Source organism: Tachypleus tridentatus, chromosome 8 (assembly GCF_004210375.1).
Source record: "Tachypleus tridentatus isolate NWPU-2018 chromosome 8, ASM421037v1, whole genome shotgun sequence".
In the NCBI taxonomy this organism is placed as follows: domain Eukaryota; kingdom Metazoa; phylum Arthropoda; class Merostomata; order Xiphosura; family Limulidae; genus Tachypleus; species Tachypleus tridentatus.
Genome location: NC_134832.1, coordinates 39,633,559 through 39,658,731, shown reverse-complemented (window position 1 = coordinate 39,658,731; position 25,173 = coordinate 39,633,559). Strand labels below are relative to the sequence as shown.

The following is a 25,173-nucleotide window of genomic DNA, read 5'->3' as shown; positions in this document are numbered from 1 at the left end:
AATACAATGTAATTTTGCATGGAATCATGTAGAGGTTTGTGAAAAAAAAACATTATTTGTCATATATTTCTTTTATTTCGGAAAAAAGTACTTATTTCAAATCACTGAAAAGAGATATGAAATGGAAAGTAAAAAAGAAAAAATGTGTTATTATACTTCCGATATTGAAACAGCAGAAAGCAAATTATCTTGTTTTAAACAAAACATCACAACACTAGAAATAGGGTTGCAGCTCAAAACGATGGTTGCTATCAATTATTTCTAGAAGATAAAAGCGACATCAAGATCATCTCGCATAAGTTATTTATTTTGTTTTTAAGTGTAAATGTCTCACAAAAGTAACACATACTCCTTTTCCTTGAGACAAAAATTTTCATCGAATACACACTGACTGCTTACCTTTCATATACCATTTTTATCCCACAGCTACTATTACTACAATTTTCATCCCAGGTCTTTAATGGCACCGATAATGGAAATAGGCTTCTGATTAACCAGTTTAACGGCGCAGTTAAGAAGGAGAAAGTTGGTTCAGATTGTTATACTCGTTTTGCAAACCACGTAAAAAAGAAAAAGAGAGTTTTGATATTTTGCTGAAGAAGAATATCTAAAGGTTTTCATCATGATTAAGTATACAATCTTAAGGTGCTAACTGTCATGCTTAGATAACACATACTGAAATATTAGACGTATCACGCAAAAAATCAAACTGACATCGTCTGTTGAGGTGTTGCTCTAATACAATAATTTAGTTACTTCAAGTGTATCTTGATTTAAAGGTATAAAGGGAGAAAAATACCAAATACAACGAGTTTAATTTTAAGGACAAATAAAACTATCGGATCCAAATCCCTTAACTATTGTCTTTTAGCTAATCACGAATATCAGTAAACGTCAAAACACCTTGTCATATCGTTTTTATGAACTTTACTGCTGGAATCATAAGCTGCTTTCTGTAGGAGGCTTCCTGTACATCTTGGAGGGAAACTGAGTTTCAAGCAAACGAGATTCTTTTTCTTCCTTCGTTGGTTGTAGCCTGAAACTAGATTGGTTATGGAAGACTTTGACCGGAAGAGTTGAAACTTCAAACACGTTAGCAGTATCCTCTAGATTATAGATGTCTGCTTCTTCGAAAGACCGATGAATAGTCTTTTTCTCAATCATTTTTGTGAGAAACGCATCTGGCATGGAATATTCAAGAGTAGGAGAATGCAGTGGGGTGTGGTCAGTACAACTGAAGCGGGAATACATATATTCATGGTTACCATACTCTTGCTGTGTACTGTATTCGGGGTAACTTGGCACAAAGGAATCTCCATCATTCTTCATTCCATTAGTGCTGTCGTGACTGTCTTGACTACTACAGAGTTCAAAGGTCACCCGTTTGCTTTGTCGGTCTATATTTTTCTCACCTCCATTGTTTTGCACACAATTGCTACTTTGTGTAATACTACATTTGGTTTCCTGAGAAGTAGGTTCAAGCTTTAAATGCAAATTATGTTCTTTTGAAATTTCTCTGTTGTTTGAATGACATTGTGAAAAAGGTTGCATCTCTACTGTCACCTCTGTGACTACTTTCTGTCCTAATGGTGTAGTATCCCCTTGTTCGTAGCTGTTATCCAGCAGATTTGCTGTGGATGTGTCCCTGTCTACATTACCATTGACATTAGTTTCATCAGCACTGTACATTACACCATAATACTGATGTTCTGGTCCGTGGGGCTGAACGTAATATACTCCTATAGAGTCTGGCAAGGGACGCTGCACGGCAGGGGACTGAGCTATTGGTTCCAGTGGATTGATGCCACCCCATGAAAGTTTTTGTGTGTGATTACCATTGTTCAAACGTTGACTGCTTCCTTTGGATGAAATACTGGATACATCAGAGAGCGTTTCAGGAGAGGCAAGCGGCGCTAAGCCTAACCAATCATCGTGTAGAAGATCCACTTTCAAGTGCCCGTCCAAATTGCTCCCTGGTTGAACACCGCTGGGTGAGGACTTCATTTGCCTCGTGCTGTATCCACTCTCCATAGTAGCTGCAATGGCGCTACTATATTCCCACCTCAATCCAGTCGGAGCTTCTTCTGTTCCTGTGAGGCTTTCTGGATTCAGGTCTGTAAAACTTGTTTCTAACACTAGACGATGGGGTGGAGTACGGTCGGCTACGGTGTCCAAAGTATCCGCACTAGGTGTAAGAAGTTGTCTTCGTTCTAGCTCAGTCAGTGTTCGCTGTGGTTTAGGAGGTCCTGTGTTAACCAGAAGCTTCAGGAAAAAAATAGTTGGTCAATATAAATAATTAACAGAAATGTCACACAACTTTAAGAAAATTAATAAGTATGACAAGCAAAAACTGTGCATCATAGCTCTTTGCCAACATTTAGTAGAAAAGTAATATTCAAACACTCAGGTTTATACAAAAATACATACTTTTAGCCCCAAACAGAACGACCAAGTAAATAATCAACTCTGAAAAAATACGGCAACCGTTTTTTAAATAGTTACTACTTTTCAATTGCCTAATCTTATCTTTATTAACTTATTAACTATTAATTATTATCTTTAGTAACTTTAATTAGGAAAAAATCGATATACAAATAAAAATGACTACTTAATTTGTCTTAAATGTATTTATTATTTAAATAAATTAATATATTATATCAAAAAACAACTTAAAAACATTTGTGGCTAACTAAATATCAGAGTTTAACCATCTTGTCGAGATCATTTTAGAATTATGTCAAAAGCGGTATTAAAAGTGAAAAAAATTAAAATATATATCATGGATTTTAAAGCCTTCTTTACTTTTTTTATTGTCTATTTTTCACATAACTGCTTTTACTGAACCTAATTTTTCATACTGCTTTGCTCTCTGTCTCTCACCCTTATCTGCTTTTAAGTCTTTGTAGCAGAAAGAAAGATGTCGCTACGTTTCTGAATTTTCAAACAAAAGTTACTTTGTTACCGTTCAGGTAAATAAATTATGGATAATGTTATCAGACTCTTTTAATAACAACTATGTCGACATTTTAAAAGTTGTGTTTAGTGGGATTGACCGTCACATTATAAAGCCCCCAAGGCTGAAAATGCGAGCATGTTGGTGCGACCGGGATTCGAACCCGCGAATTACAATTCGAACGCCTTAACACACTTGGCCATGCCGGGCCTGATTTAAAACGTAAGGTCAGGTAAATCTGTTGTGAACTCTGAAAAGGAAATTGTATTCTTTATTAATTTAGTTAGCTTTCTCTGTTCATAATTTATAGTGAACTTACAATGAAGGCGAATTTGATTTCTTCGTACAGAAGGTATTTAAAAGATATAAAATAAAAACAGTTCTTGAGATTTTAACAGTAGAAGTATTATGAAGAGGTTTATTCAAGAAAATATTAAGTGGTTATAGATGTAATCATACTTGCTTTCAAAATAATCCTTATGAAATGATGTATAAAATTTTAAACTTTTAATCTCAGTTTGAAAATATTCATTAATAATTTTATATAATTATTTTCATATTAAATTGGAAATTAAGGAATAAATATATTTACAAAAATGTTCTCAACTTTTCTGTTTAGATTTAAGCACAAAGATACATAATGGGCTATCTGTGCCCACGCAGTTTCTAGCGTTGTGAGTCCGCAGACATACTGCTGTGTTGAAAACTCGGAAGTTAGTATCTAGTAAATTTATTGGAGCAGTGAATAAAAACATTTGAAGAACAAAAGCACTTAGTGAACCTTTCCATGATCTAATGGAATATTGAATAATTTCAGGTTAATTTTATTTCTTCATCTAGTCTTACACTACTAAAGTAGGGACGGCTAGTGCAGATAACCCTGGTGTAGATTTGCGCTAAATCCAAAACAAACCAAACCATTTCATTACGAATACGAAATGAGGAATAAAGTAAAAAACAACAGGAAATAATATAAAAATTATTGATTAAAATAAGAATTTTCATGGCTGTTATGGATAAATAGCATTAAACAGACTTAGCTCAAGATTAAACGTTTTACAAATGCTGATTACAATTCTCTTCGAATTAATACTTAACATGGCTTAATGAGTTGATAAAACTTAATATTCTTCTTAATTCTGTTAAAAACTCTTTAAACTTTTATTTGAGTAGATGGTCAATCTTCTTTTTTGATACGTAAACTCATTTCACTGATCAACAGTGCCACTAGCTCGGACAAATGTTTCGATATATTTGTTTATATAAATTTGTTATGCTATTTCAAGGTTCCTTATGTTTTTGGAGCTTTTAATGTTTTGAAGCAAACATGTCGCATTCTTTAAACTTTTAGGAACATTTAATAATATAATATGTACCTTTTCTAGAGCCTCCATAACTTTATCAGGCATGTGATCTTGCACCATTACTGGTGATATCAAAACCTCATCAAAGTCGGTGTTATCCGCCCAAATAGCTTGGAACACTGGATTCTGCTTTTTGAACAACTTCCTGTAAAAATAGAAATATATATATATACAATTCTAAGAGCCAATGTATCTAACTGCTGCTAAACATCGAGAACAATATAGGTAACTCAACCATAACTTCATTACAGTTTGTTCATTTGAATTTAAGCACAAAGCTACACGATGGGCTGTCTGTGTTATGTCTATAAGGGGTATTGAAAACCAGTTTCCTGCGATGTAAGTACGCAGACATTCCGCTATTCCACTGGGGACCGCCATTGCAGTCCATGCTGCCACATCGGGTGATCTGACCACTATGATCTTGACAATAGCCATGCAGCGTAGTTTATATTGAAAAAGGTTCCGTTGTAAGACTGGTGTGCTTCAAGCGTACGCATCATCACCCCCTTTCCCCTGCATGCTTTCTAAAAACTATCTAGTGTACAAAGACGACAGTTTCTCAGCGCCCTTTCAACAGTGCAATCACACAGAAAACTGCAAGAGCTGCATCACACTATTTTTCTCTATAACTCAGTCAAAAATAATTGGATTTTAATTAAACTTTAGATAATATTGTTTGTCATTTTTCTGCACAAAATGATTCACGTTCGTTGAAAATGACGGACATACGAATACATTTTCGTATTTTTTATGGCCGAATATGATTAACGCTGTGTAGCGAAGGTATAACTCTACTGAGTTCCACTCTAGTTCCTATATGGCTTTATGAATTGCAAGCAGTAAATGTCCATCAGGCTAAGTTTTAAATGAACGTAAGAAAGTTAAAATGGTAAGGAATTTGACCTTTAGTAGAAAAAATAAAGACTTTGATTAACTTAGCCTCTGACAGATCAGAAGTTCAGTCAGTAACATAAAATTAAAAATTGTAATCTGGACAGTTAAAACAAAGCGTTGTCTAACAATTGTCTGCTCCCCAGTGGCTCAACGGTATGTCTGCAGACTTACAACGCTAAAAACCGGGTTTCGATACTCGTGGTGGGCAGAGCACAGATAGCCCATTGTGTAGCTTTGTGCTTGTTTAGTAAAAACAAACAAACAATTGTCTAATTGTACTCATTTATCGTACTGTCACGAGCCTTGCTGTGTTGTTGCTTAACAAAGATAACTCATGTAAGCTGGCATCTTCGCAAGCACGGACCATCATCTTATTTTGTTTGTTTGTTTTTGAATTTCGCACAAAGCTACACGAGGGACATCTGCGCTAGCCGTCCCTAATTTAGCCAAGTCTTGGGCTATTCTTTTATAAGCGAATAGTGGGATTGATCATCATATTATAACGCCCCCACGTTTGAAAGGGCGAGCATGTTTGGTGCGACAGGGATTTGAACTCGCGATTGTCAGATTACAATTCGATCGCCCATCATCTCATTCGAGGGCTAAAGTATCACAGCTTGTTTTCGAAAGGAAACTTAAGAGAACTTGAAAAATAAAGCAATGCCAGAAAAAAGTCCACGCTAGAATTCATTCAAACTGAAAGCTGTACAGAATACAGACATCAAGAAAATATTCAGCAAAACTGTAGCTTTGTAAAATATTAAAATTTAAACAATTAAATATATCACAAAAAACCCCCAAAAAACGTTGAGTTCGTCCTGCTTTTCCATGACCTAGTACACATAGAAATTATATCTGTCAGTTTAACTTCACTTCGTTTTATCTCCTTGCGAATATTTAAATCATGTCAAGTATAACATATATTTTACTACAATTAATAAAAAATATGAAGTAACAGTATGTTTTTATTATACAGGTTTCCACTTGTAAGCTTCTGAAAGTTTCAATTTTAAAAATAAATATTCTTTCATCAACACTAGTGAAAATATCAGATATAAAACACATTTACCTTTGATATCGTATATGTTAGAAGTATTCACAGTTTGAGTTTATATATCACTATCTAAACATTTTGGCCCAATTTTTTCTTAATTGTTATAGAAATATGTCATGTAATATGTATACATATATATATTTACTTATGCATAAAATTACCGCTATACTGGATAAGTAACTATTGAAGAACAATCCCATTTACTGTGTATCTGAAAGTCATATATACATTCTACATACATAGAAGTATGGTCCTTGGTATAAATGCAACATAAAATCGTATTTGCATGTATGAACATTTTGCAGGCGTTTTTTACTACATAACAATTCTGTTAGTGCAAGAATCAAATAACATCAGCTGTTCTATCACCACAGAAATGTGCTACTTCTGACGATAAAGATTAAGTGATCAGTGACACATCATGCGAATGTCCAATACTGCTTACTAGATTAGTAAGTTAGGTTCTTTTAATACACTTTAAGTTGATGATCAGGTTAACTACCAAATTGATATAACTGTACTCTGATCAAGCAGTTATCGCACGATTTCACATAAATATCCTATTGTGAGTCAGCAATTCGTATGGTGGATGTTATGTAAAGATACTTTTTAATCACTTATTTAGTAACCAATAAAACACTATAATTAGTGGTAAAGTATGTGGTTCCATCAATGATAATTAAGAGGTAAACATCAGCATCTTGACTACTCTTTTAATCTGATATTTCTTCATCTGATGTTTCATAAACTGTTAAGGTATCTACTGTTAGCACCACCTTCTAATCAACTGAATTAAGATAACAGTGTTTTTGCTGTCCTCTGACCTATCAATCTCCTCCACCTCGATGATCGACATACTTTTGTATGGTTCATTCTCAAACTGGAGTAAAATTACATGAACAACATCAACAAAATAAAAACCTATTGTAATTAAAAGATTTATTGTGCAGAAAATAATAGCATAATTGAGAATTACGCACATGTCAGACGTCATCACTTTTTGACGTTCAAAGCATCTGTTGGAGAGACTTTCATTGACTGGGGCCCAAAGTATTTGTCAACTCAGTTACCAAGTTTAATAATCTGTTTACTTCTTTATTTTTTATACAAATGGATTGTTTGGTAAAAAAAAATCAGCATTTGCCGACATAAAGTGGTGTATCTTTTCTACTGACTTGTAATAGTAAAGCAGATTACCATATCGATTACCCTGTCGATGGTTTATGGTTGAGACACCCATGATGTTAAGTATTGGCTCTTGACATTACTAAGAATTCTTAGTATTTGTTTGCTTGTTTCGAATTAAGCACAAAGCTACACAACGAATTATCTATGCTATGCTACTAAAGGAATCGAAACTCGGTTTTTAGCAGTATGAGTCTGCAGACATACCACTGTACCACTGGGGGGGGGCAATTCTTGCTCTTGTTGAAATAATAAAGGGTTACCATAGCAAACATATTGCTATCTGTTATACTTGACCTTGAATTCCCAAATAACCCTTAGTGGGTTCTGTAAACCATTTCTTATAAAATGTCTTGACTGCATTACGAATCACCAGCTTTGTCACATGGCACTTGATATTTTCTCTGGTTGTGAAACAAATATGGCGGACAGATTTTTTTCTTTAGTTTTATTTCGGCCACAGATGATGATGACAGCACTCAATTTAATCGACTGGAAACAGCATGAGTACCCTATATACAATAAAACAATCGGTCTAGGGAGCACAGAGTTACATATCATTACAATAAATTATGGTTATCTGTATTTACTGTCTATTGAAGTCTAAATTCAGGCGGATTTGCCAGTTCAGAAGGTTGTTGGGTATTTCTTGAACTGCTGCTTGGTGTAGGTCGTAGACATGATCTTCCACATGAGTAGGAAAAGATCATCATCTAACAGTGTACATCCCCTAGACAGTATTACTTTCTCAGTTTACAGTTTCTTTCCACACGCCAATCTTTTTCTTGCTCATAAGTCCTTTGTCTGTAAAATGCTTTGCTAGAACATGCATTTTTCTAGAACACGATAACAACACCTGCTAAACCGTGATTGTTACAGAAAATATATGAACTTACTGGAGAAAAGATAGTGTATTAGAAGAAAATAATTTTTAAGTTATGAATTATGTTCGTTAAAACATTGTTAAAATGTGTATTTTCTTTGAACTAAACGTACAGCAATGAGATGGTACATGAAATTTTGAAATATGATGGACGTATTAATCGTGAAACAGCTACAAAATATGAGCAGTTCGCAATTTCTTGGAGCTCATGTATTGGACTCTATGGAAGTCACTTAAGCTTTACAAAATTTCCCAGTATAATACAAAGAAGTAATTAAGAGATTATAAAAAACTGTTATAGTTAGTTCTATCCAGATAGCATCAACCAGAAACACTTTATTATCTTCACAGTTATTCAGTAAATAGATATTTTTCGGCACTTAGAATAATTTGGAGATGATATATCATAAGTTCTATTATACTTGATATCACTTATCCATGCAAAAATGGTGCCATATGTGAAATATTTGTTACTAGCATTCATTACTAAAGAATCACTGTAAGTACAGGGTGTCCCAAAAACATTGAATGATTATAACTCACTCAAACTTTCTTTTTTTACAAATGCAACTGATTTGAAGTAATGACAGAAGCAAGACTAAGCTTTGAGAAAAGGAAATTTATGTTAAAGTGTTACCGGAAGTGTGAGAACGTAGCTGAAGTGCAAAGACGGTTTAGAAGGGAGTTTCAAACAGATACACCATCGCGACTCACCATTACTCGCATCAGAGATAAGTTTGAAACAAATGGAACTGTTCAAGACGTCCATAAATGATGTTCTGGAAGACGGCCGCGGTCATTCACCAGCCCCACACGAGAAGCATAGCTGTTAAAAAGTCTTCACCGATCTTCAAGAAAATCTGTTCGGCAAACAGCCCGTGAGACAGGAATCCCAAAAATCGAGTGTCCATCGCATGTTGAAGCGCTTTCATTAGAAAAAGTTTTATTCTGGCATTAATCCACGCCCTCAATGAAGATGATCCTGACTGGAGAGTTGAATTTTGTGAGTGGTACCTGGCAAAAACTGTAGAGGATGCACATTTTCCAAACAAGATTGTCTGGAGCGATGAGGCCACACTTAAGTTAAGTGGCTCAGTTCATCGCCAAAATTACACTTACTGGGCACCTCAGAGCTCGCATGTTATGGTTGAACATCATGTAAACTTATCAGGAGTTACATTGTGGTGTGGATTATCAGCGTTGGGCGTAAGTGGACCATTCTTTTTCGAAAATAAGTCATTGGTCTCGTTTATCTGAACTTGCTGCAAGAATCTGTCGTGCCACGCATTTAAGAACAATTTGTAGATGAGGAGTTTTAATTCCAGCAAGATGTAGTACCTCCCCACTATTATCGTAATGTAAGGGCCTATTTTGACGAAAATTTGCTGAACAGATGAATTGGGCGAAGAGGTAGCACTGAATTTCGCCCCACGTTCACCATATCTCACACCTCTGGACATTTTTTATGGGGATACGTCAAAGATAAGGTTTATAGCACAAAACCTGCAACAATCAATGAGCTGAGAGAAGCAATTGAAAAAGAATGCACCCAAATACCAAATGAAATGATTCGTGAAGCTTGCAATTCCATCTGTCCGCGTTATCAGCAGTGCCTGAATCAGAACGGTCATCAGTTCGAACACCTGCGATAACTCAAAAGATTCTACATTTGTCTTCTTAAACTTGGATTACAAAACCTAGATATATCTTAATAAACATTTTATTTATAATCATTTAAAGTGTGTATACATTTTTTAGGGACACCCTGTAGTAATATAAATGCTTCTGGCCTTTTTTTGATAACTGAATAATGCAGAAAACACACTCGAGTTGTTATAAAACGTTTTATAAAGTAGTTTGAGCTTCACAAAACGTTCGAGGGTTATTTGCACTACTTTAGTAGTAATAGACTAGGAAAGGCATTTAGTCAACACAATCACTGTTTGCTCTTGGGCTACTCTTTTATCTACGAATAGTAGGATTGACTATAACATTGTAATGTCCACACGGCTGAAAACGCAAGCATGTTTGGTGATAGGGATTAAAGCCTGCATTCTGCAGATTGTGAGGTGAACAACCTAACCATCAGGCCACAACAGGCCTTTATAACGTGACTGAGCGTTTTGCTGTACTACATAAAAAAGATTAAACATTGAACTGAAAATTAGTTAAAGAACTTGTATCCAAAATACGAACATGAATGGGCATGGATTCGAATCATGGATAGAATACTTAATCAGTACTGTTTGCTGAAATGTAAAAAAAAAATAATGGAAGTAAAAAAAACAACACTATGTCAACATTCCATTCTTTTTTAGATGTCCTGTTAAAAAGACCAGTTATATGAATTTGACTCTACTAATAATGTTTGTAAATGAGATCTCGATTGCATGGTCTCAAAATTTGTTATTCTTTCTAATAATCAAATCTACAGAATTGAACCACATAGAGCTATAACCATATTTCACACTTTAACAAGTTAAATGTTTAGTAAAAAGCTAAACGTATCACTTCATCTTCTCTTTGGTTATCATGAATGATGTCACTAATATTGACTACGGGTTGGTCAGCCAGTAAAAACATTAAAACTAAGATATACATACTCAGATATGAAGATCTAGGATATTGAATAAATAAATAAGTCTGTTCCTGCTTTTTACAACAAGATTACTTCCCCTTTTTAAATAAAAAATATATTACTTACTCATTTTCTCTGGGATGATTTCGAATGATGTGGATGATACGTCCTGGTGGATACATTGGTTGGTGTGCAGTGAGAGCAATAGAAGAATCACTAGGATGAGTTGTGACGTCACGGACTCCTGACTTTAAACCAAAATCCTCTACAGAAATGCCATCTACTCCATTATCTTCTGGGCAACAGCACATAACTCCGCCCATTATTATTTTCCACTGTGAGAGAAAACAGCTAACTGTGAATTTTAACGACGTTTAAAAAAGCTATCTTTTGAAATATATAGAAAACAAGTATAATACTTTTTAATTTTTATAAAAACAAGAATGGATTGATATATGTTTATCCTAGTTAATTACAGTTATATAGAAAGTTCTAATGCTACAAGAAATATTGAAACAAGAAAGTCATAACTACAAAAACTGGGTTACTTAAACTTTAAAAGCACATACTCCTATTTTGGCTCAAACTAACATAATTATAGTGATTTGTGAAAGTAAGGATTTTTTTAAATTTTAAGTCACTGAATTTATGTACTTTTGTGTTTCTTATTTCAATATTTTTATAGCTTAAGACTTTCTATATTACTATAGCTAGCAAGGTAACGTATATATCGATTCATACTTGTTGTTATAAAACTAATAAATGTTTTTTTTAATATTTGTTTGTTTTCTTTCTATTAACTATATTTCTGTAGGCCAGCAATACTAAGCGTGGGGTGCGCGTATTCCATATTCGATTTTATCAGGATTCTATGATCCTACCTCAAATCAAATTACATGCCCAAAGTAGTGCTTCGTCGGCTTTTTATATAGTATCGTTTTCGGTACAAGAAAGAAGTCACTGGGACCCCAGAGGGAAGAGTTCTGTGAAAGAATTAAAGCGATAAGGTTCGTCATTTTTTGTACACTTATCTAGAAAAGTCACTCAGTCACTTACTTACTTACTTAGATGAGCCTGGCATAACCAGATTATTAAGACACTCAACTTATAATCTGCTGGTCGAGAGTTCGAATCCGCGTCCCATCAAACATGCTCACTATTTCTGCTTTAGAGGCGTTAAAGCGTTTTGGTCAATACCACTATTCACGGGTAAAAGAGTAACCGAAGAGTTGGCGGTAGGTGATAATGACTAGCTGCCTTCCCTTTAGTTTGTTACTACTAAATTAAATTATGGACGGCTAGCATGGATAGCATTTGTGTAAATTGGCGCGATGTCTAACACAAACACATTGTTTATGATGGACAATAAATGCTAAAAGTTAACGTTAGTGTCCACAAATAAATGATTACAGTTTCGCTTTGCTATGAACAAATAATAAATGTTAATGGCAAGCCATCTAATTTTTCATTGTTAAATAAGGACTGGCTAGAGCAAATAGTTCTTGTGTAGTTTGGCGCGCAATTCCAAACAAAATTTACTTAGAAATAGTGAAATTTTGAGTCACTTATTAAAGACTTATACGGCGAATTAAGTGGTTTTATAAGTACAATAAGCTTTGGTTTTGTTCAGCCAATACTGTGGAATAGTCATTGTTAATGTTCATACATTTTAAAGGCAACTTTAAACAGGCAATTTTATGGCCATTATTTTGCTTTATCATGATCATTAATTTCATTCAATAAGGGTCTGCTATCTGTGTAAACATGTTAGTGCCCATTTTGACCTTTATCTCTTCATAAATACAGCCTAGATCATCGATTAAAGAATACAGATGAAACTGGTTTAAAAAATTGTGGTTATGAAAGACAATATAATCCTTTTTAATTACACCAAACGGTAAGATGTTTTAAAAATCACAAGGGTAATCTTTAATGGAGTGACGTTTTCTAAGAGGCTTAATAATCAACAATCATAACTGGGTGTAATTCATAACATGATTGATTAGTAAAATAGTGAACTTCGCACAATGCCAAAAGTAACCATTCAGAGTAAGATTAGTTGATTATTTAACCAAACAAACTGTTGTGTATCATATTATGTTTTATGAACAAGAAGATTTTTAATTGTAGTAAACAGACCAGAAAATTAAGTAATGTAGTGTATAAACGAGGTGTTAAAGGTATAAGGGTATTATAAACTTAGCATCTTAATAACATAAGTATTACTTCTGAGTGAAGTTATATAACAGAAGCCATCATGAAAAAGGCAAATCTTTAACAATATTGTAATTTTAGTTTTATTATTTGTTTATTATCGTATACATGTACGTCTGTAATAATCCAGTCAGTGCTGTATAAATTAAACGTACGTTACAGATATTTATTAATGATAGTTACGTATAAGAAAAGTAAGAAAACAGCTCCACAGCAGCTGAAATCTTTAATTAGAATTTTTTTTTAAATTGTGGAAATTATGGGCTTTTACAGATGTAAAAATATATTATAAGCAATAAAGGAGTCAAAATATCAGCAGTAATGTACATTTTAACGCAAGAAGATTCGAAAATTTTCTTTAAACCTAAGTTTTGTGCAAAATGTTGTGTAAAAAAATACTTAGCCTCTCCTTGGTATGTGACTAAACCTAACCTTCGGATCCTCAGTTCGTTTGATAGCGTTAATGAGATCAGAACGAAGAGACTCTAACTGATGAAGTCCCAAACGAGGCACAACGTCTTTTCCCATCACAACAGAAGTAATAAACTGTTTACTGTACTCAACAGCAGGCCAACTAGAAGAAAATAAACACGAAAATGAAGTTATTGGGAGTTTAGGTCAATAAAACAAAAAAACTAATTTCTGTTAAAAATAAATCCATTCTAGCAGGAAAAGCATTTAGTAAGATTATTCTGCACATTTTAAGTGTCCCCATAATGTGGTAAAGAGAAAGAGATAAAATATTCAAAGGCTTTCTGAAAATAAACAACACAAAGGAGAAAGAAGAGTTTTAGCTGAAGGTCTACTGTAATACAAGGTATAATCTAATAAAATACTGGAAAAAGTACTATAAGCTCTCAAACATTTACTGTGAGTGCTATAAAACGTTCAAATTCAGTACGACAACTATACCGACTCCTACTCACGTTTGATAATTTTTACACATTTTAGAAGCTTGACATAACCTAGTGGTTAGGGTACTAGACACGAAATACGCAGTTTGCAGGTTCGATTCCCGTTACTGATAATGCTTGCCCCTTCAGCCAGGATAGTGGTGATGAAGTACACTGTTGAATTGTAGCATTACCATATTTAGCGTGTACAATGGATTGTATTATACTTTTGTCGATCACACTATATTTTCTTTAGGGTTTTAACACGGTTTTCATTAATGTGACTGGCAGCTTAAGGCAAATTGTTGCTTTGAGACGGTTTGTAGGAGACATGGAGTGTCAATAGCGATAAGGATATTTTATTTTTTTTACAATTCATGTTTACATTCAATGTTTCTTCTTTCATTATTTGCAATTTCCCTTTATCAAGGAAAGCAATAACAACCTATACTGTGTTTCCGCTGGATAGTAGAGAGGGACAGTGGGAATCTCGTTAATTCACTTCCTTTCTCTATGTATAGATTTTTCAATAGGCTGATAGTATTTTGAAGACTCCTTTTGTTTAGTAAGCACTGCTCAAATATTTCATATTGTAGGATCTCCTCTGTCTGAGTGTCACATTATTAGTTTTTCATAACACGTAAATAAGAACACTTAACGTCTGTATAACCCTTCACCTTGGAGATAACATTTAAAAATTCGACAGAACTAGATTTCAGATGGCAGAAAATAAACATTAATGATTAAAAAAGTTTAAATTCATGTTGGATAAACAGTGCATTTTCACGATTACAAATTTTCATGCTAGTTTTGACAAAAATAAATGTTAGTAATTAGACATTTTGAAGTTAATATCAACAAGAACAAAATAATTACACAGTTATATGTTATTATAAAAGCCTGGCATAATCTATGTGTCACAGGTTTGAACTCCCGTCACTGATATGCCCACCCTTTCAATCATGCGGTGTTATGAAGTTCGGTTAATTTCACTATTTGTTTATAAGAGAGGAGTCCTAGAGTTGGCGGTGGATGATGTTGGTTAGCTGCTTTCCGTTTAGTTTATCACTGCTAAATTAAGTTGGGGACGGCTAGCATAGATAGTACTTGTGTAAATTGGCAGGAAATCCAAAACAAACACGTTATTTTGATAGATAATAAATGCTAACAGTTAAAGTTAGTGTCGACAAACATGGAATATCAATACTGAAAAGGATATTTCATTTTCTGTCATTATTCTATTAACGTATGCCGAGTCTTCTCGAAGTGTAGTTTTGAGCCAAGTTGGAATATTATTATTCTTTCCGGCCTGGCATGGCCAAGCGCGTAGGGCGTGCGACTCGTAATCCAAGGGTCGCGGGTTCGCGCCCGCGTCGCGCTAAACATGCTCGCCGTCCCAGCCATGGGGGCGTTATAATGTGCGGTCAATCCCACTATTCGTTGGTACAAGAGTAGCCCAAGAGTTGGCGGTGGGTGGTGATAACTAGTTGCCTTCCTTCTAGTCTTACACTGCTAAATTAGGGACGGCTAGCACAGTCCTCGAGTAGCTTTGTGCGAAATTCAAAAAAAAAAAATTCTTTTGCAGTAAATAAATTTATGAGCAATTAGTATCAGAGCCCTCTTTATTTATATATATATAGCTAACTAGTTCTAATACTACAAATTACATCAGTTGTATATAGACGATCAAATCAATATAAGTTTCTATATCTCTATGATTTCAACTATGATGATGGCATCATCAAGATTGTAAACAATTATAAAAACAAAACAAAAAGACAGGGTAGTGACAGTATGTTTTAACATAGAAAGTGTTGTCGGTGTATGCAAATATGTATAGACAAGGTAGTGCAGGCTGTTTTAACATAGAAAGTAGTGTCGGTGTATATGAATGTGTATAGACAGGGTAATGACAGTATGTTTTAGCATAGAAAGTGTTGTCGGTGTACGTGAATGTGTATAGACAGGATAGTGACAGTATTTTTTTAATATGGAAAGTGTTGTCGGCCTATGTGAATGTGTATTGACAGGGTAGCGACAGGCTGTTTTAATTTGAGGCGTGAGTAATTATCCTAGGTGTTTAGGGAATGGGGTTAGAAACGATGACATAGTAGTGCCACGCTCCAGACACGATTACGTCCACAAGTAGCATTAGAAGGCGAGGCTGTCTTAAATAAGAGTTTTACGAATTACCATCAGAAAGAGTGTTGGTGTGATGAGTACACACATACTTCTCTAGTGAACCAATCATCGGTTGTGTAGATCAACTTACCGTCACAATCAAAGTTTGAAAATTAATATTTTATCTGATTTGCATGAAGTTGTGTTACAGTTAGCAGTACGAAAAAGTTTTTATCGCAATCTCAGTTTCACTTTATAAGTAAAATATTAAACACGCTAATTTAATCTCTGGTTCTCATGAACGTCAAAGTGTTTTCTTATATACTGCGTATGTTTTACAAAGGTGGATGCTGTTTCTGTAGGCGAATGGTGTTTTTTGAGGTTCTGTAGGTGAATTATGTTACTAAGGGCAGTGTTTGTATAGGCGAACAGTCTCAGTATTCTTCCGGAGATTGGATACAGATTTCAAATGGTCTCAATATATATTTATAGTTTTCATTTATATACTCTTCAAAACAAGAAACGCAAAAGGAATATTTTTGTTATTTTAAAGAGAAATATATGTAATAACGTTACAAGCTCAGAGTATGTGATGTTACACGTGTTAAGGCACTGATTGTCAGACCAAAATGACAATAAAAGTTGTGCACTTTGAAAACGGAGGAAAACATCGGATTTTTTGCCAAAACGCATGCGTGTCCAATAAATTTGTTTGTGAGATCTGCATGTTCTGCAAGTGCAACATGTGCAAAATCCCTATAAAAGTGACGGATTCACGGTTTCCATAGCTCAGTGTTAAGCCACCGACACGCAATACAGTTACGCCAAGACTGACTGAAGCACAACGCAACAACGCCATTGGTCGCTTCGAAGCAGGCGAATCTCGATTAGATGTTGCCAGAGCTGTGAATGTCCACCCAAGCACCATCATAAGGCTATGGAATCGTCACCAACAACATAGATCAACTCGTTACCGTCCACGATCTGGCAGACCTCGTGTGACCACGCCCGCACAAGATCGCAACATCCGGTTACGTCACCTTCGGGATAGGACCACCACTGCGACGTCTACTGCCTCAACCATGCCAGGGCTGCGTAGGATTTCGATCAGACCGTACGCAACTGTCTACGAGATGCAGGAATCCGACCTCGACGTCCAGTCAGAGGCGTCATCCTCACCCAGCAACATCGTCAAGCACAGCTGCAGTGGACTCGGGCACATCGGGTATGGCCTCATCGACGATGGAGGCATGTTTGGTTCGGCGATGAATCACGTTTTATGCTTCGTAGGCAGGATGGAAGGACCTGTGTTTACCGTCGCCGAGGTGAACGTTTTGCAGCAAACTGTGTGCAGGATGTTGACAGATTTGGTGGTGGCAGCGTCATGATGTGGGCTGCCATCGCCTACAATGCCAGAACAGACCTTTTGTACATTCGAGGGAATCTTACGGCTCATCCCCCGCTAGTACAGCGGTAAGTCTACGGATTTACAACGCTAAAATCAGGGTGTTCGATTCCCCTCGGTGGGCTCAGCAGATAGCCCGATATGGCTTTGCCATAAGAAAAATACACTCACAAAAAATACACTTACGGCTCAACGATACGTCGACGAGATTCTTAGTCCCCATGTGCAACCCATCATGGTGAACGTCAACGACGTTTTTCAACATGACAACGCCCGTCCTCACATAGCCCGACTCACCACTGTCTTCTTGAGACACCACAGCATCAACGTTCTTCCCTGGCCCTCCAGATCACCAGATTTAAACCCCATCGAACATCTTTGGGACGAGTTGGACCGACGTCTGCGACGGCGACAACCTCAAACGCAGACTCTACCTCAGCTTGCAGCAGCTTTGTAGGCTGAGTGGACAGCCATTCCATAGGATGTGATTCGTCATCTCATCGCTTCCATGGCCAGGAGATGCCAAGCAGTTATTGATGCTCACGAGGGGCATACTCGTTATTGACGTTGAGTGACGTTAAACTTCACCTAGTGAGCGTGGACTTCGCCTTTGCAGACTTTGGATGTTCAGCAGTGAATGTGCAAAATTTCACACATGTCATACAGAACTACCCGGAATAAACTTGTTAACAATTTGTCTCACATTTTGCCTTTTGCGTTTATTTTTTTGAAGAGTATATATTTAGCTGTCTTACATATGTTTTACAAAGGCGAATGATGTTACTAGATGGTTGGTATTGCTTAGCACAGCATTGCTAAGGTTAATACTGAAAACATGTTTCTATAAAAGGATAGTTTAATCAAGATCGCTGACAACAATAGCATTAATCTATTGACTGATCTGCATTCTCAAGACGGCTGGTATGGGTAGTAGCACTTTGATTAATATAAAGTACTGAACAACATTTTTACTTCAACTGGGTTTCTCGCCATCACGAATATTGTCTGATCTTTTAAGTTTTATATATCTTTCTTGATTGAAAATCTATGATAAAATATTTCGCGATAAATTCAGTGTTTATTTTCACTCAATGTTACACAAATGTAAACTATACACTTTAACCGGAATAATAATATAAATTACGTACAAAAGTTGTATAATAGATAAATCTGTATTTTATTAGTTAATATGTATGTAGCATATTAGTGTGCCTTGAAGTTTTGGTATTAAATATTTCAGTATGCTTGTCAAGTCTGTGACTTTACAGTTGTTGTTGTAAAGTGTATTCTGTAACGATAAACAGTAAATGTGATTATTTACAAAGTGTGGAAGAATAATCTTTTCTTTTACATCATATATTTTTCGTAAGAAACAACAGCATTGAAATATCTTGTCAAGGACTTTTACAAATTTTATTCTTAAAAGTTTAAAAGTAGAATGTATGCACATTACTTGTGATTTTTCATGGATAAAGTCGTCTTTTTTTAACTTGAGGTTTTGTTAACAAATGTTTCGGTATGCTTATTAAGTGTGTGATTTTTCTTACATATATTAATGATAGTATATAAGTTATGATGAAACACGTGTTTTATATAAGAAATACTAATGTTGTTCAAACATACTTACTAGAAACTGATATTCATGGTGTGTAACTTATGATAAAAGACTAAGCTTGACATGTACTGGTAAACATTTTATAAATGTATCTTCAAGTTTTGTTAACAAATGTTTCAGTTCGTGTAAGACTTAACATTATTCTTGTAATGATAAGCAGTAAATGTGACGGATTTATAAAATGTGAAATAAAACATTTCATTTTTAATTAAAGGTTCTTTTAAGATTATGGTTAGAAACTTTGTTCAGCTATAAAATATTTTAATTTGAAAATATATTTCATGCTTTGGTAAACTAATAAGATTAAATGTTATAGTGTACTAGAATTTCCGGTTTGTCAACAAATATTTACCTGTTTGAATCGTTAGAAAGTGAGATGCCTTTAGTGATATACATATCATTACAAACTAGAAATATTATTTTACCAAAAAAGTATATCTTCATGTATTACAAAATTTTAAATTCCAGGCCTTCCAAAGCTATTGAACTTTTATTCTGCTAGTTTTAAGAGGAGCTGATCATTTGGCCACGTTACGATATCTTCTGCCCTTTGTATCTCCTGACAATCTACGTTTAACAACTCTGTCAGTGGTCTTGAAGTTCAAAAACTTAGAAACACCGATTGGAATTTTAGTCTTAGCTGAATGCGTTAGTGATAGAATTGAAAAATTGACGTATCTGTACAAAACGTTTGTTTTTTGAAGTTGCAAGAATGTTGGATAAAGTTCCAAACCAACAAGAACTAGCTCTACAATGAGATAAGAATATTAATGGTTAAACATAATTATTTACGTAGATCCTTCAAACTGTAATGAATTATAGCTAAATATGAGATTTAAATAAGCATCGTTTTAAGGACGAATAGAAGTTATACAGTATACTAACCATAGAAATAAATTATCAATAAGTATATACCATATGAAACGTTACAAAATATAAAAAGTATGTTATCCAGCTTAAATAAAGAAGCAAAAAACTATAGAACTGATGAATTGACGTAATATTTTGTACATAGAATGATGGATAATGGTAAAGGTATGTAAGATAAATTATTGGTTATGCTATAATATTTATCTCGCTTAAATAATGGATAAATTAAGATAGTACGTACAATAAAAACTGAGATATATATGTAAAAACGGCTCATTTGGGTTGAGAAAATATTTTACGTAGAGGAGCCAACAACATATATATTTCTCTACAAGTGAGTTTTCTCGACAAAACTGACATTTAATACCCTATGCTATGATAGCTGTCTCATTAAAATAATGATTTTATTCGTATCTTATTTAGAACATACAAGTAAATCTAAACTACAATATTGATGACGTAATCAAATATTCAGGCCAATAATGAGATCATCACTCTATTGAACTACATATTTATAGAAATACCATTCACCCTATCAGTATTAATCTTAGTAACACAATTTGCCAAGTAACATCACCTACCTAGTAAAACCATCTGCCTTTGTAAATATAAATATAAAAACAAAAAGAATAAACATAAGTTGAAATCTTTATGCAGTCCTATGCAAGTGCAGTAACACTGTTCGTTTATAGAAATGCTATCTTTGGTAAGACCACTCGCCTAGTCATACCATTTTCTATACAATCTTTGTAATACTGTATACCTGTACAAACACTGTCTGTATTTTTAAACACACACAGTATGCCCGGTAAGACCATCTGCTCATAGAACCTTAACAGGACCATTTACCTAGTAATATCATTCGTCAATACAAATCCTAACCTTAGTGACAGAATTTATCTATAGTTTCTTCGTAATTTTGTACATATATTGAAACACCACCTGCCTTTGCCAATCAGCGCCTGTATCTGAACACTTGGGATAACTACTGATGTGCCGATGTTTGTGTATGTGTAGATAGGGTAGTGACAGGTTGATGTAAAATGGGAAGCGCTGGTGTTAGTGTATGTGGATGTGTAAAGCCAGGGTAGTGACAGGTTGATTGAATAAAGAGCCTATAGCAAGTCATCAAAGCCATAACGTATTGGCTCATCGCGAAGCAGAATTTTCGACAACACGCATTATGGCTCTGTGTAGAGGTCAATAAGATTATAGCGATTCTTTTAAACATGTATAAAATAACAATAATTAAAAATGGAAACCAATCAAAACTTAAGATTTTTGTAAGTTATTTCGACAATGTATTGATTGAATAAGTTATGACCATGTTTTTACATTGATCTATAGACCCAATAACACGTTGAGAGAATAATTTATGGCACTTAAGGATATTGATCTATCGAGCCAAAATGAGTTGATTATTTTCAACGTCCCTGTCCCATTAGACTTTTTTGCCATTTCCGCCTTGGACGCATTGTAATTTGAGGTTTAATCTCAATATTCGTTGGTAAAAGAGTAACTCAAAAGTTGACGGTGGGCGGTGTTGCCTAGCTGTTTTCCCTTAAGTCTTTCACTGCTAAATTAGGGACGACTAGCATAGATAACTCTCGTGTAGCTTTGAACAAAATTTGAAAACAAACCTTTCAATGAGGTTGGCTTACCGTTATGAATAAGTTTTCACTTTGTAACATAAAACGAACAGTAACTGAAAAATGCAGAGTAACTATTTTACTTAATGCTTCTAGTACAAAGTAGTCAATGTAGAATAAATATTTTACTTAATGCTTCTTGTACAAAGTAGTCAATGTAGAATAAATATTTTACTTAATGCTTCTAGTACAAAGTAGTCAATGTAGAATAAATATTTTACTTAATGCTTTCAATACAAAGTAGACAATGTTCATTGTTGTCAGCACGTTTCACATCACATCATACGGTATCACCGAAATGAAATTTAAACTTAAAATTATGTAACTGTTGACATCTCTTGTCTTTTAATGGTGGCCGAACGTAGATCCGAAGATAAGTTATTTTCTTCGATAAGAACTGATCTAAAGTGGATATTGATTATTTTCGTTTATTTTAAAATAAAATATACAAATAAACAACTAAAGGCAAGATGTTAAATATATTTAATAATCAAGCACATAAAGCTCTATAGATAGAATTATTATAAAATAATTCATGCAAGATCTTCTGCCTTAATACCAACTATTTTGTCTGTAAACTTCTAACTGTAAGTATCTGAGCTTAATTAATAATTCTGATAATTTCGTGTCTATGGATTAAAAATTCAGAATAAAATTACACTTTCTAATACTTTACCTCAGTAGACCCCCTGGAGGAGAGTAGGCATAACAGACCAAGTTTGGGAAGTCTTGTTTTAGTAGGATAGCGAGAATCGCAGCTGTTCCAGCACCTAAAGAATGTCCAACTAGCACCAAGTCATACTGCGACGTACCTTTTTCCTTTAGTATAAAGATAGAAAGAAAAAAAAAACGGACAGATAATAAAGTTATTTATTTGTAGCAAAATGGTTAAAATGCAAAAAGAACTATTTCACCAAACAATAAAACAAGTAATTTTGGAATTAAAATAAAATAATATTTTTCACACAAATTCGTAATGTTAATTTACCATGACCTTGTAAATATGTAGACTAAACATCAAATTGAACTATAAACTTTCTTGCGTTTTTCTTTTGCTTGAAAAACAAAACTAGTGACATGTTCCCGCGACCAATCATGAACATTTAAATGCCACTTGGCTATCGAACTGAAAGGCAACAAATCAGCTTCCAGGCTATTAAAAGGTGAATAAAAATGTCTTAAACAGCATTTTGATAATGGTAAGAAAAGTGGGAACATTTTTAAAACAGTGTAAAATAAATCAAGGCTAATTTATCTCAAAGAGTACAGAAACATCGGGGTTTTCTAAGACTTATGAGATCTTGTTAGGTAGTTAACCAAGTATTAGCATAGACTATTAAAAATACGACTATTATTATTAATCAGGTCTTAACTTCATTTTATTCTTGTTATCTGTACTATAACTTGTGCGCGTTGCATTGTATTTTTTCTTATACGCGTACCTCTTTGCTTCAATAAAAACAAAACTTATTCCCTACTGACCATATGGAAAAACACCATAAAATCAAGTAACGAATAATTAACAAACACATAGAAAAAGTCTTGAGAACAGGATATTGAAAGCAGTTGATAGCTACAATAATAAACCAGTTTACTAAAACAATTAAAACTCAGCTGCTCTCATCTTTGTTTGTACAGAAACATCAAGGTCAATAAACAAACCTACAATGCAAAAGAGAGCTGTTCAGCTCTATCCATTACCTCTGAAACCGAACTGATTAATAAAACACAAATTATACTTAACTTACTGGTATGAATGTGAAAAAAATGATGCCATTGGAAAAACAATTCTGTCTTTCATACTATTTGCTATAAAACAATACAATAATGGACAAAATATATTAGTAACTTATATATTTTGTAAATAGCTGTTTTTTTATTATATGAAATCATTTTTAGATGTTTCCAGGAAAAGAAGTTAAACATAATTCTAATTGGTACAGTAAACCTTGGAAATGAAAACCTGCAGTATTAAATGTAAAAATAAAGTTTCTGTTACATGTGACCTTCCGCCATCATCAGGCGACATGGAAGCGGATGATGCCAGATTAACACTGTAGCGTGTTATAGAAACTTTTTTTAGACATTTAATACTGCAGATTTTTAATTAACTCAGAGTTTTTACTAGGCCTTCATTTCAAACTTTTCCTTTGAGCTTTTAGTTGGAGTGCTACTACTATAAAAGGAAAAAGAAAGGTCACACTTATCACCATTTGATATATGTTGTAAAAACATATAATTGTTTTTAAAGTTAAGCACAAATCTACACAATGGGCTATCTGTGCTCTGCTCACCACAGGTATCGAAACCCGTTTTCTGGCATTGTAAGTTCACGGACATACCGCTGTGCCTTGGGAGTACATAAGTGATGCAGTAAAGAAATAGTTAAGCAGTAATGAAACGTTGCATAATTTGAATACTGGCAGTCTATGAAAGCAAAATAGTAACAAAATGTTGCAAAATGTGAATACTGACATCCATAGAAGCTAAGTAGTATGCAATGATGTAGAATTTGGAAAACTGGAGCCTGTGAAAGCCAAATAGTGTTAAAATGTTACTTATCTGAATATATGTAGCTTGTAAAAGGTTTGCTACAAACAGTTCCTACAGTTTCTGAGTTCAAATATCCACTTTTCTAATGATACTTATATTTGTAAAATTTTCTTTATAAGTTTTAAAAACTTAATTAGGTTGTGTCAAATTATAATGTAGAGCTCTCGCTTTGAAACTGTTGAATTAAGTTATAGTATAGAATTATTGCTCTATACTTGTTGAATCGAAGTACAATACAGAAACTTGCTCCATAATTGTTGAGTCAAATTACAATATAGAACCTTTTCTCTGTAATTGTTGAGCCAAATTACAATATAGAACCCTTTCTCTGTAATTATTGAGCCAAATTACAATATAGAACCCTTTCTCTGTAATTATTGAGTCAAATTGCAATGTAGAACACTCGAATTTTATACTTTATTTTGTAGATGAACACCGATGGAATTGATATTTTCCTTGTCTAATAAATAAAAAAAAAATTAAAGCTTTGACATAATGTTTTTGGATAGTAAGCAATTACCTGTATACATGTTACGTTTTGACAGAAAATACAGTTACTTACAGGACTATAGCGAAAGGCTTGCGTTAAGATCCCTTCCTCTACAAGTTTACGCCGGATGTAGACTGCTGCTAACACCATGCCCTGGGGACGAAAAGCACAACAACCACGTTTATATCACAAACATTTATGCAACACACTATTGTGTACTAGAATATTAAAAGATACTTATATACAATAAACCACAGAGAAACTATGAACGATATCAATTTAATCAAAAAATAAAGGACTGAAGTCCGAGCTGTTTCCCAATTTAAGGTTCTAGTATGAGTAATAAAACACGTTTAAATAGAAAATAACAATATTATTTGACCAATTTATTCATCTAGAGAATTGCTTTTGATTTCCAAGTGGTTAGCATGTTGGACTGTGAATCAAAG

General features: G+C 34.2%; 1 protein-coding gene across 5 annotated transcripts in view; it reads right to left on the bottom strand.

Annotated features, from left to right (window-relative positions):
- Nucleotides 1-291: 291 nt before the first annotated feature.
- Nucleotides 292-25,173, bottom strand: part of inaE (inactivation no afterpotential E) — a 130,125-nt gene continuing 105,243 nt past the window's right edge. For all 5 annotated transcript variants that reach the window (XM_076448352.1, XM_076448350.1, XM_076448353.1 and 2 more), the window contains 6 exons: nt 24,797-24,877; nt 22,358-22,500; nt 13,561-13,702; nt 11,041-11,249; nt 4,330-4,462; nt 292-2,262 (listed from right to left, as the gene is read on the bottom strand). In XM_076448352.1, the coding sequence (XP_076304467.1) occupies nt 940-2,262; nt 4,330-4,462; nt 11,041-11,249; nt 13,561-13,702; nt 22,358-22,500; nt 24,797-24,877 (2,031 nt within the window). In that variant the 3' untranslated portion in view covers nt 292-939. The remainder of the gene's footprint in view (nt 2,263-4,329; nt 4,463-11,040; nt 11,250-13,560; nt 13,703-22,357; nt 22,501-24,796; nt 24,878-25,173) is intronic.